This window comes from Rhinopithecus roxellana, chromosome 20, assembly GCF_007565055.1.
Source record: "Rhinopithecus roxellana isolate Shanxi Qingling chromosome 20, ASM756505v1, whole genome shotgun sequence".
In the NCBI taxonomy this organism is placed as follows: Eukaryota; Metazoa; Chordata; class Mammalia; order Primates; family Cercopithecidae; genus Rhinopithecus; species Rhinopithecus roxellana.
In genome coordinates, this window is record NC_044568.1 from 50,077,662 (window position 1) to 50,090,588 (window position 12,927).

The 12,927-nt window shown below is 45.5% G+C and overlaps 1 protein-coding gene across 2 annotated transcripts in view; it reads left to right on the forward strand.

Moving 5' to 3' along the window:
- The window catches only part of XYLT1 (xylosyltransferase 1), a 370,795-nt gene that overhangs the window by 307,031 nt on the left and 50,837 nt on the right, over positions 1-12,927 (forward strand). For both annotated transcript variants that reach the window (XM_030924432.1, XM_030924433.1), the window contains one exon: positions 7,068-7,148. In XM_030924432.1, coding sequence (XP_030780292.1) covers positions 7,068-7,148 — 81 coding nt within the window. The remainder of the gene's footprint in view (positions 1-7,067; positions 7,149-12,927) is intronic.

Sequence of the window (12,927 nt, forward strand, 5' to 3'; positions counted from 1 at the left end):
AAGGGAAATCTTTCTGCAATTGTTATTATAAAGCATTTTCTCATGAGTACCCTGACTCTGGGATTCCTTCCCCGATATCACTCGCAGTTCATTGGGCAAAGACATAGGAAGGAGCATTCCTGGCAGAGGGTATGGAATGGACAGAGATGTGGATACAGAAGTGGATGATAGGCCAGGCACAAGGCCTCATGCCTGTGGTCCCAGCACTTTGGAGGATGAGGTGGGCAGATCATCTGAGCAGTATCTGTAATAGGGAGAAAATGGAAATGACGTCAGTGTTCATCACTAGGGCATTGGCTATGCCTTTTTTTTTTTTTTTTTTTTTTTTTTTGAGGTGAAGCTTCACTCTTGTCACCCAGGCTGGAGTGCAGTGGCGCAGTCTCAGCTCACTGCAACCTCCGCCTCCCAGGTTCAAACAATTCTCGTGCCTCAGCCTCCCAGTTAGCTGGGATACAGACGCCCACCACCATGCCTGGCTAATTTTTTTGTATTTTTAGTAGAGATGGGTTGTCACCATGTTGGCCAGGATGGTGTCAATCTCTTGACTTCGTGATCTGCCTACCTCAGCCACACAAGGTGCTGAGATTACGCCACCGCGCCTGGCCGGCTATGCCCATTCTATAAGATCCTGTGCAACCGTTAAAAGGATGAAGTCGGCCTCTATGTGCTGATGAGTCACAGAAGTGGCATATGTCATTACACAAAAATCCATGTACATACATGTTCCCATTTATATAATAACAAATGGATATAAATGTAATGGCATCTACCTCTTAGGGTGGTCATGAGGATTAAGTGAGTTAATAGATGCAAATACCACAGAGTAGGCACTCAAGTGTTAGATGATGATGTTGCTATTGCTGGTATTTCAGTCTTTACCTTGCTGTGATCTAAGCTTTCATCATGATTTTAAAAGCATAGGAAAGGGTTACAATAGGCCCTGCCGTGATCTTGTTTTCTATACATTGGGTTCATCACAGGAAGGTGAGCTTTTTGCCTCTGTGGAGTGGACAGTTCTCCTGTGGTCATGCAGCCCTCAATGGAGCCATGTGCCTGGGGTCATCAACTCATCTTCATTTGCTCAGGACCATCCAGTTTTAAAACTAAAAGTCCTGTGTCATGGGAACTCCCTCAGTCCTGGGCAAACCAGGAGAGTTGACCCCTTCCATGTGTGCCCCTGGCAGCCCAGTTGATTTAGGAAGTATACAGACATGTGGTTGTTAATGCTTTTAATATGTAACAGGGAAAAAATAACATACAAGTGGTACATCAGAATGGAATATTATTCAGCCTTAAAAAGGAAAGAAATTCTAAGATACGATACAATATGGATGAGCCTTGAGGACATGGTGCTAGTTAAATAAGTCAGCCACCAAAACACAAATCCTGTACAATTCCATTTATGTCACTTACCTAGAATAGTTTAAATAGTAGAGAGGAAGTAGAATGGGGGTTGCCAGGGGCTATAAAAAAAAAGAGATATAGATAATTATTATTTAACAGAGAGTGTCAGTTTTGCAAGATGAAGAGTTCTGGAGATGGATATTGGTGATGGTTGCACAACAGTGTCAATCCATCTAGTACCAGTGAACTGTACTCTGAAAACTGGTTAAGATGGTCTACAGACATACCACCCCGAACGCACCCTACCTCCTCTGATCTCAGAAAAATGAAGATGGCAAGACTCTCCAAAAAAAAAAAAAAAAGTACATCAAATATCATAAACATTGGTGCATAAGATGAAGCTAAAGTGGTATTTAAATTAAATATACATATAAAATAACTTAAAGATTATGGATACACTAGAAACAGAAGTTGGGGAAACACTGTTGTAGTCTCTTCTCAGCTCAGATTGAAAGCGCCTCAACCCTCAACCTCCTCAACTTACCTGATTTCACAGTCCCTCATGCAACACCATAGTCTTTCCTTTTTTTTTCTTTTTTTTTTTTTTTTTTTGAGACGGAGTTTCGCTCTTCTTGTCCAGGCTGGAGTACAGTGGTGCGATTTTGGCTCACTGCAACCTCCACCTCCCTGGTTCAAGCAATTCTCCGGCATCAGCCTTCCAAGTAGCTGGGATTAGAGGTGCATGCCGCCACACCCAGCTAATTTTTGTATTTTTTACTAGAGACGGGGTTTCACCATGTTGGGCAGGCTGGTCTCGAACTCCTGACTGCAAATGATCCACCCGCCTCGGCCTCCCAAAGTGCTGGGATTACAGCCGTGCCCGGCCTCCCCATAGTCTTTCATGTGCATTTCTGCCTCACAGTGGCTGGTTCATTGCAGTCCAGGAGGAATAATTCCAGTGTCCCCCGGACTCTGTGCACACTTGGCAGCATCAGAGGTTTGAAATCCTGAATCCTGACATTTACAAAATCCTGCATGTAATTTTGGCTTTAGTCCTGTCACCTCCACCATTGGACTGTGGGCACCTCTGGCAGGGTCCTTGACAGTATCCTGCAGTGGGGAAGGGGTTCTGGGGCACGAGTGCCAGGTGAGCACCAGGAGCCCGGAGAGGTGCAGTTGGTTTTGTGTCCTCCTTCCTAGTGGAAGCTGAGCAGGCTTCATCTCTTGTCACATGCCACCAGCAAACAGGCATTGCTTGCTTGCCTCTGTGTGCCCAGAGCACCTTTTCCATACAGCATGGGCTCCTGGGCGCTATGGGAACCTGAGAACTCTGCCCTCTCTTCCTTCATAACTTAACGTCCAGAGCTGTTACATAGATAAGACATACACAATGGTACCATGGCCCTCTGGGAGCCAGTCCCTAAGTCTGACACCAGCTGGGCAGGGGCCTTGGACATCTCTTAAACTATGCTCTGCAGAACGTTCCATGGGTCTTATGCACAGAAAGCCTTCCAAGTTCAAATCAGGTTGGGTCTTTACACTGTTTTCCACAGTTCAAGGTGTCTTAAGCTTCTGATGTTCAAGATGGTAATAATAATGCTATTATATAACAGCTGACATTTATCGTGGGCTTACTGTATGCTGAGTACTATGGCACAGGTATTAGGTGTATTGTTTTTATTTAATACTCTCAACACCTAAGGCTTATTGAAATGAAAGTAATTCGTTCATAGTCCGGGCTCTCCAGAAGAAACCGTGAGGAGCAGATAAAGATGGAAAGTAGAGAATTAACTACCGATAGTCATACTTGACTTAGAGCAATGCTTCTGAAACTTTAAAGGGCATATGCATCATCTGGAATCTTGTTTAAAAACACACTTTTGCTCAGTAGGTATTGGTTGAGGCCTGAAGTAGGGCATTTCTAATAGCAGTGGGCTGCAGACCAGGCTATGAAGAGGAAGACATTATCGCACCTGTATTTTTTTTCTTCTGCACTTGAAGTGGAATACATTCTTTCATTCATTCACTCACTCATTCATTCACTATCATTTGTAAAGGCAGTCTCATAGTAGAGAACACAAGCTGTGACATTTGTACCCAGGTTCCAGTTCTGGTTCTGCACTTCATTAAATGGATGATTTCTCTGAGTCTTGGTTGCCCGTCTGTAAAATGAGAGTGAAATTCCTTTTGTTGTTGTTGTTGTTGTTGTTGTTGTGAGACAGAGTGTCACTCTTTCACCCAGGCTGCAGTGGAGTAGAGCGATCTGGGTTCACTGCAACGTCCACTTCCCAAGTTCAAGCAGTTCTTCAGCCTCAGCCTCCCGAGTAGCTAGGACTACAGCTGTGCCAGCCCACATCTGGCTAGTTTGTTTGTGTTTTTAGTAGAGATGGGGTTTCACCATGTTGGCCAGTCTGGTCTCGACCTTCTGACCTCAAGTGACCCATGTGCCTTGGCCTCCCCAACTGCTGGAGTTACAGGCATAAGCTACCACACCCAGCCGAAATTTACATTTTTTAGCATCGTTGTGAATATCAAATGCAATAAAATGTGGCAAAAGTCTTTTCCCATGGCCTTAGGGCATGGTGCACATTTAGTAAATGGCTGTGACTTGGGAGATTATTTTATTACTCATTTTTTTATTCATTTCCAACAAGATTCTCATGCCTCCCAGTAAGTTTATTTTAATATTTATTTCTTACTTATTTCAGCAGAGACTTCCCAGTGACTCCAATGGTGGTAGCAATGGGCCCCAGTTATCCTCAGGAAGCAGAGGAACTGGCATAGACCAAGAGACATGATTTCTAATCATTTCAGCAAAAAGTAGGAGGAAATTGATGACGAGACAGATACAAGGGATGAACTGTGGGAACCATTTGGCAAATGACTCCACCAGGAAAGGGAAGTGAGAAATGTGCGTGAGTGGAAGAGAGAGAGAGAGAGAGAGAGAGTGAGAAACTGGAACGGGGTAAAATGTCAACAGATCGCAAGCTGTTAATTATCTGGAGAGAACTAAATATTATGTAGGCAATTATCGACAGGCGTCTGAAAGCAACAATAGGAGAATTTGGTCCTCAGCCAAGTTCCATCTCCCTTTTGAGAAGGACTGGGGGGATGGGCTTTAGCATTCAGAGCAGGCATTTCACACAGAGGGAGAGCAAGGGGCCCGGGCCCCTAGGAAAGGGGGTAGGCAGGGGTCCCCCCCCGCCCCACCCTTCCAGACAATCCATCAGGATCCTTTGCCAAGCACGCAACGCTTGGCTTTGAAAGGCGGCTTTGCCCAAAAGCTCTGGGCCTGGAAACCTCAGCCCCCTCCTCATCCACCCTCCCTCCCCTAAGATGTCATCTTTTGAGACGATTTCATGTGGAAGCATCGCTAAGTAAATTCACTAAATGCCTATTCATCCCCGTCAGATGGGGACTCGGTGAAGCGGTAAATGTGAAAATGGCCCCAGCTCACAGCCCTGAAAGGCGCTTTCTGGGGTTGCCAAATGGAACTGCAGCCACTGACCCTGGGAGGCCTGAGGCTTCACGAGAAGGGGGCCCAGGAGCCCCGGCTCAGCCCCTTCAATCCTCCCACTAAGGGTGCCTGAGAGGCCTTATTTATTATTCCAACTGCCGGGGACTCATTCAGAGGTTAACTTGTCCTGTATTCATCAGGACAACAATAATGAACTGTCGCAGAGAGTGGTGAGGGGGTTGGTAAATAAGAGCTGTTAAAACGCAGAGTTAGAATGGGCCTCTTTATGGTTTGGAGAGAAACATGGCTTAAATTTTTTTTGTAGGCCGGTTTAGTTTCCACCTCTCCCAGCGACTTATTAAAGAGGCCCTGTCCCCACAAGCTACAGGTAACAGAGTCGGAGGCACCAGTGGACTTTACCTTGGCATGCACGATGGGGTTTAACCACGCGGGAGATGCACCATTGTGTGGCCACGTGAGGTTAGCCCTTTGCGAGCATCCCTGGGTTCACCTCTGTGCCCATCATCAACGTTTAGCTTTCCGTGTGTGTGCCGTATTCAACTCCCTGCAGACACATGGCACCTGCCGCTGCTAGAATGGCTGGTTTTGAATTGGTGTTTGTTTCAGTAATAGGATGGGACATGAGCAGCGCTCATTTTCACTGCAGCGTCTCTTAACTGCTTTGTGCCCCCTCCGCTGGAATTATGAGTTGGTCAACATGAGTCATCCAATGAGAGAACAGGGGCTTGGAGTGGCGAGACTGCGGAGGTGCAGGGAAATGAAGGAGTGGGTGAGCAGTAGGGGCAGCTCAGACCAAACCGTTGGGAGGCAGATAGAGCAAGTGCGTGCATTGATTGTACACCTACTGTGTGCCCTTAAAATCCACCCAGTTGTCCATTCAGTATATAGGCATGATGGACCTACTAGGTGCTGGGCATGTTTAATTCTCAACCTAGGTGCCTTCCGAGCAAGCTACCATTCAGTGAGGTTAAATGACATCCTTGGACACACAGCTGACTCAGTCATGGCGCTGGGATCTGTCCCCAGATCTTTCTCTTTCTGCCCAAGCATTGCTTTCTAAGGCACTGTCCTGCTTCTTAAAGGTCTAGCTTCTATTATAAACCCAGAGATTTTTTTTTTTTTTTTTATCTTTCTGCCCTCTTTTCTGTTCCTCTCATTTAAAACAATAGTTAACGCTTTCTTTCAAAGTAAAAGTTCCGAAGCAGAGAAGGCTGGTGATAAAGGAGCTGTCACATCAGCACCATTTACCTGTTTGGGTTTATTCAGCAGAAGAGGCGACTGCGTTTCTGGCAGATGGAGACCCGTGTGACTGCCTTTTAAAATACTGTCACAGCTGTATGCGCAGGCTGATTAGCTGTGACTACACTGCTAGTGCCGAGATTGATGGCGATAAATTTGGGATAACAATGCTGGGAACGATGTCTCTCATTTGTATTGCACTTCATATTTTTTAAAGCTCTCTCATTCAGTAGCCCGTGGTTATCGAGGACTTGGTATCCATCCATTCATTGATGCATTCATTGCGCAAAGTGCATTTGAAGGAGTCAGTTTGAACACACATCACTTTGATTCATTTATTTATTCAACAAACATTAATATAGCTCCTACTGTATGCCAGTGTTGAACAAATCCAGCTGGGCTCTGTCCTCATGGAGCTTACATTCTAATGTAAGCAAGGTCAATGCTTTCAAGTGGTTATACAATAGTGAATTATTATAAACAGAGTGATGTAATAAAGGTGGGGAGAGAGGGGGAGGCAGGTACTACTTTAGGTTAAGGGGTCGGAAAAGGTCTCTCTGAAGAGGTGGTATTTGAAAGGAGACCTGACGACAAGACCAAGCCAGCAATACTGGGAGAGATTTCCCAGGCAAACAAATGCAAAGGTCCTGAGGTTGCTGTGTGTTTAGCTTTGGGCTACACACTGATGACTTGCTGTTGCCAAGCCCAATGCCATGCACTGGAGATTCCCAAACATGTAGAGCACTCCACTTGCCCTCAAAGAGTCTCCAGCATATTGGAGTATAGAGGAGAGAAATGCACAGACAGCCCCTTTTAACATAGTGTGATAGGAGTCAGTGACGGTGACATAAAAATGGCAATATAAAGAGGATGCCTTATCAGCCCGTGTGCAAGTGATCAGAGAAGGTGCTTCGAGCAGACTGACATAATCGGTGAAACTTGGTTTTTTGACGAAGATAGTACCCACGGTCTCTGACCTGACTCTCCTCTTGGTTTGTTTCCACAGGACAAATGACCAGTTGGTGGCGTTTCTCTCCCGATACCGAGATATGAATTTCTTGAAGTCACACGGCCGGGACAATGCAAGGTAGCACCTCAACCCCCTAACCCTCGTGCAAAATGGAAGTGAAGACCTGAGCGATTATTTGGGGAATTTTCTAGGCTGGTTTCACGCAACCACAGAAAAGTTGAGGGTGGGAGAAAGGCTTGGCACCAGCTGTCCTTGGCCGTGTCTGCGTGGGATCTGAAGTAGTCCCTCCCGTCAGCCAAGGACAAAGATAACCATAGATGTTTCTCATGGTGTCACAGCCCTTTTGGTTATTTGCCCTCAAGGACTTCCACGAGTCCAGTATCTTGTTGCAGTAACCCTTTCAGTAGGGCATCCACAGTTAATTCCCATTTTATTGATGGGAAGACTGAGGCCCATAATATAAGCAGTGTCCCCAGATTGTTCATTCAGCGAGTCATTCAGATACTTACCAAGCATGGGCATGGGCCAATCGCTGTTCTAGCCGCAAACAAGACCAAGTCCTTCCTCTCAGGGAATTGACCTTGCAGTGGAAAAGAGTGTCATAGCAGCATGGACTTCAACCCAGGGGTCCTCATCCCAGCCCCACGTCCTCCTCACTCCCTCACTGGTGCCCAACACATCAGCAGGGGTTGGAGGCACCCGGAACCCCAACCCAGATCCCTCACACCTCTCATGCTTAAAATGAACAGTCAAAAAAATAGCATCTCTATAGTTCAGCATTGAGCTGAGCCCAAGTCTCCATGACCATCCATCAGCTGGAAGGGATAGGGTCTTGAGTGCCCCCTGTAGGTGACATCACATGATGGGATTCCCCATTCCAATAGAAACCGTTAAAGACCGGGCACAGTGGCTTATGCCTGTAATCCCAGCACTGTGGGAGGCCGAGGCGGGCAGATCACCAGGTCAGAAGTTCGAGACCAGCCTGACCAACATGGTGAAACCCTGTCTCTACTAAAAATACAAAAATTAGCCAGGTGTGGTGGCAGGCGCCTGTAATCCCAGCTACTCAGGAGGCTGAGGCAGGAGAATCTCTTGAACCTGGGAGGCGGAGGTTGCGATGAACCAAGATCGCACCATTGTACTCCACCTTGGGTGACAGAGCGAGACTCTGTCTCAAAAAAAAAAAAAAAACATTGAAAACCAGTCCAGGGTGACTCTGACATCCTGGGGTCTTGGTCTAGCATTGAACTTGGCAGTGCTTGGGATAATTTCAGCTTGTTAACATGCATGGTTTAGCTCTCAGAGTGTTTTGTTTCATCTTGTTTTCATTCAGGTGCTTTGTTTGAAAATTAATAGCCCTATTTAAAAACAGCAGTATTTCCTATGAAAATCCAGATTTCTAACCAGTCTTAAAAAATCTGAAGGTTGATTAAGTCTGTGCCTGAATTTTCTCATGGCAGTTATTTCCTGGATCTTAGGTCGCTCAGTCCTCACCTGTCCCCGTTCCCCAACCCGGCCCCCAACCACATCTCTGTTTGTAATCTCTGCTTTAAATCTCTGCCGTTGCTGGTGGGAGTGTTGTTTTGGCTGACTGTGTGACTCAGTTTACCCAGTTATCCACAGCAGGGGAGGAACAAAAGCAAGCAGGTAGCTCCATCTCCTGAGCTTTTAAGAAGTAATCCGGCTGCGTGCGGTGGCTCATGCCTGTAATCCCAGCACTTTGGGAGGCCGAGGTGGGCGGATCACCTGAGGTCTGGAGTTCGAGACCAGCCTGGCCGACATGATGAAACCCCATTTCTACTAAAAATACAAAAATTAGCCAGGTGTGGTGGTGCACACCTATAATCGCAGCTACTTGGGAGGCTGAGGCACAAGAATTGCTTGAACCTGGGAGTCGGAGGTTGCAGTGAGCAGAGATAGCACCACTGCACTCCAGCCTGGGCAACACAGCGAGACTCTGTCTCAAAAAAAAAAAGTAACCCTAGAATCCTTGTGTTGTATCATTTTTCTAAATTGAAACTTTGATTTCATTCTGCTATTTATGGATTGTTCCTGCCCTACTCATAGCCTACCTTCTTTACATTAAAAAGGAGGCCCCTTTCTGCAACACCTGAACTCGAAGATACTCTGGTTGAAGATGCTCTGGAAATTAGCACAGATTAGTTTACTACGTTCAGGCCACTAAGTAGAGAGGCCTGGCTAGATAAGTCGGAAGAATCACAGCCACTCTGTATTGTGTTCCTAAGTGGGCCCTTTTTGTATAGGATCCAAATTTATTTTCACAGCCACTCAATGCAGCTATAAGAATTATTCTCCCCATTTGTCAAGCTTCTGGAGTTTACTTGATTTTTCTGAAGATCACGCACTGGTTAAATGCTGGAATTTGAACCCAAGTTTTTCTGGCCCCATAGCCACAGGAGCAAGGTAGGGCTGGGCAAGGATTCCATGGAGGTAATTAGTTGTCAGAAGTGGCTCAGATATTGGTGTTCCCCACCCTCAGGTAGAGAAGGAAAAACCCTTTTTCTTCTCCGGATAGCAGCTAATAGGTGATTTGTGCAAACAAAGTTGCATCTCAATAAAGGGTCCCGTTGTAAATGTATTAACTTGTCTGTGAATTAAGTTGTTTCAGCCTAGTCAGGATTTATTCTCTGTGCACTGTTTGTCAGGCACTGTGATAGGAGCTGAGTATAGCACAAGTTAAAAGCAGAGACTGCGAGGTTACACCTTCTGGTTTGGAATTCGGATCTACCGTGTCGCATTGAATGAATGACTTCACCTCTCTGAGCTGGTTTCATAATATTATATGAAAATATTACTAGACCTATACTCATTTGGTCATTGTGAGGATTAAATGAGATGCTACATGTGTAGCGTTTGGCATAGTAAATGTCTATGATGATAGTGATGTCAATGATTATGTCATTGTTATGATGAGCATAGAACTAAATTGTTGCTGGGAGGAGAAAGAAACAGATGGAGAATGGGCCTGAATTGTGCCTCTAGGTGCCTGAGTACATTTTGTATAATTGATGTGCATCCATAATTGACAGGTGGTACCCACATGTTGCGGGACAGCATAAAGAAATCTCAGGCTAAGGAAACGTTACTTACTCCTCCCTCCAAGACCCTAAACCCAAAGGTCTCTTGACAGAATAGCTCACAAGTTCCAACTCTTGAGCATGAGTTCCCAGCTGGGATTTTCTCATTTATAGGAAGTTAGGGCAGTAGTTTAGCATTAATTTAATAGTAAAACAAGCCAACGTCCCATTCACTGCCACTTTCCTCTTTGTTAGCTGTGGCCTCACCTGCTGCATGAATAAACCTACCTGTAGCCCATCATCCGTGGTCCCTCCCAAGTGACCAGAGGTGGGCATGGCTCGGCTCACGTTTCTTCACTGGTGGTATGTTAGGGAGAACTCTTTTGGTGGGAAATGACAGAAACCCAGCTCAAACTAGTTTAAGGGTAAAGAACATTACCAGATCAAGTAACTAAAACATTAGGGCTGACTTCAGGTATGGCTAAATCAAGCCACGCAAATTATATCATCAAGCCCAGACTCTCTATTAGTTCTGTTTTTCTGTGTGTTCTTTTAATTTTCTGGCACTGAGTGGGGATTATTGGCAATATATTAGCCTCCTTTTATAGATAAGGGAACTGACACTCAAAAAGGTGAAGTTACTTGGTCAAACTCACAGCACTCGTGCCCAAGTGAGTGTTCAGGGAGTCCAAGCTCATAATTCTCATGTGATGAAGCCTCTCTGTGTTCTAGGTCTGCTTTCTTCCAACGCACTGGTGACTTGGAGACAGCTACTCTGCTTCTCTTGACTTCATTTTCTCCCTTTGAAAAACAAGGGGGTTGAATGAGAAGGTCTCCAAATTTCCTTCCCGTTCTGATATTTCATGTGTCTGGACCAGCCCTGGTAAAAGAAGAAGTGACAGGCAGAGATCTTGAAAGACAGAGAGATGGGGAGGAACAAAAGCAAGCAGTGAAATACAGAATAGGCCACAGGGTGCCTCGGTTTTTAATTCCACGTAGCTCCTAATAGCAGTGTTGACCTTCTGTCTTCATCTGCAGCCTTGAGCAACCAATTTGGACTTCTGGCTCCCACTGTGAAGAGATGGCATAAAGGCAAACTAGTATTCTAATAGCTGCCAAATTGGTCCTGATTGTTTCTATTATTAAATGAAGGGGAGAGTTGTGTTCACTGTTCCTCCTTGCTTTCCTCCAAAAGTAAAGTCTCTAGATAGATTGCAAGACAGGTAGCACAACTGTCATTTTCCCAGGCAGCCTCAGCAGGGCTTGCAGAAGCAGGTGCCCGCACATTTACTCTCAGCCTGAATAATCAGGTCTTTGGAAACGTCCCTGCAAGTCTCTGGCCTTGGCTCAGGGAGCATCAGAGAAGTTTTTCAAATCTCTGAAACCTGTTCAAGTCTCAGTGTGTGGGGACAGGACTCTTCTAGGGAGCTGGAAAGTGAAAATTGGAGTTTCTCTGGGACTTTTCCTTCCCTGGTTGATCTAATTTCTCCACTTCATCCAGGGTCACCAGGGCACCTATGTTAGCCCTGGGACACAGTGTGTGAAGTGCAAGAGTGTAGATGCTGTAATCCAGCCGCCTGGGTCGAAATGCCAGCTCTTCTAGACCACAGCCGTGGGACGTCAGCAAATGGCTTTGACTGGCCATGCCTCTATTTCTCCGTCTTTATAAAATTCAAATAATGATAATGGGAATGGGGAGATGGAGCATCCTCAGTGACCACGGGAAGACCCCGAGCTGGGAGCATTCCAGTACATTTTCTCATTTCACCCTCATTTAGCAGGTGTTACCCCATTTCAGAAATGAATACAGCTGAGATTGGAGAGTCGCTTTACCTTACTCAAGGCCCTACAGCTAGTGAATGACAGAGCTGAGATGGAACCTAGTTCCGTCTGACTTTAAGGCCTAGGTTCTTGTATTACTCCATAGTGACTGCATTTGAGAGGACCTGCAGGTTTATGCTCTTGAGGTGTGCAGATGAAAGAAAATCCTGCTGAATGTAAATAGAAATATCTTTTTGCATGGGTAGGGACAGGTCCTTCCCCTACTTTCTAGGGTCTGCCTTTTCTGAAGTGCGTCCATGTGCCACCAGGGACATGGGAGATTCTTTTGGGTCCTTTGTAAGTGGGTATGCTATGAAAGTTAGGTATTGATCTTATGTGTGTCCACAAATTCATAAAATTAGCCATTCCAACCCATGACTTATGGATATTAGGCTTCAAATAAGGCTACATTGAAAGAAAACAGTTGAAGCTATTTAAAGTTGGCTTAGAGGCCGGTGCAGTGGCTCACACCTGTAATCCCAACACCTTCGGAGGCTGATATAGGAGGATTGCTTAAGGCCAGGAGTTTGAGGCTTGCACCACTGCACTGCAGCCTGGGTGACAAAGTGAGATCGTGTCTCTAAAAGTAATAAAGTTGGCTTACAGCGGAATATTCAGGGGCCTCTTGTATAGGATGCTACATAAAGCACATAACATAGCAGTTAAGAATCCAGGCTCTGGAGCCAGACTGTGAAGTTTCACGGGCCAGCTCTAACGCCCACTCACAGTGTGTGACCATGGGTAAGTTAGATGAGTTACCTGTGTATCAGTTTTCTCATCTGGAAGATGGGAATGATGATAATCATACCAATCCCATAGAGTTGTTGCACGAATTAATATATGGAAAAGCCCTTGGGGACAGTTAGTTGTGCCTACTAAGTGGATGATGATCATAATGGTGGTGGTGGTAGTGGTGATAATGATGGTGTTGTTGACAGGAGGAAAATCTTGATGATAATATACACATGATTAAGGTGTTACAAAAATGCTCAATAACTCTTATGTTCAACAACTCTTATGTCCACGGGGGACATGGG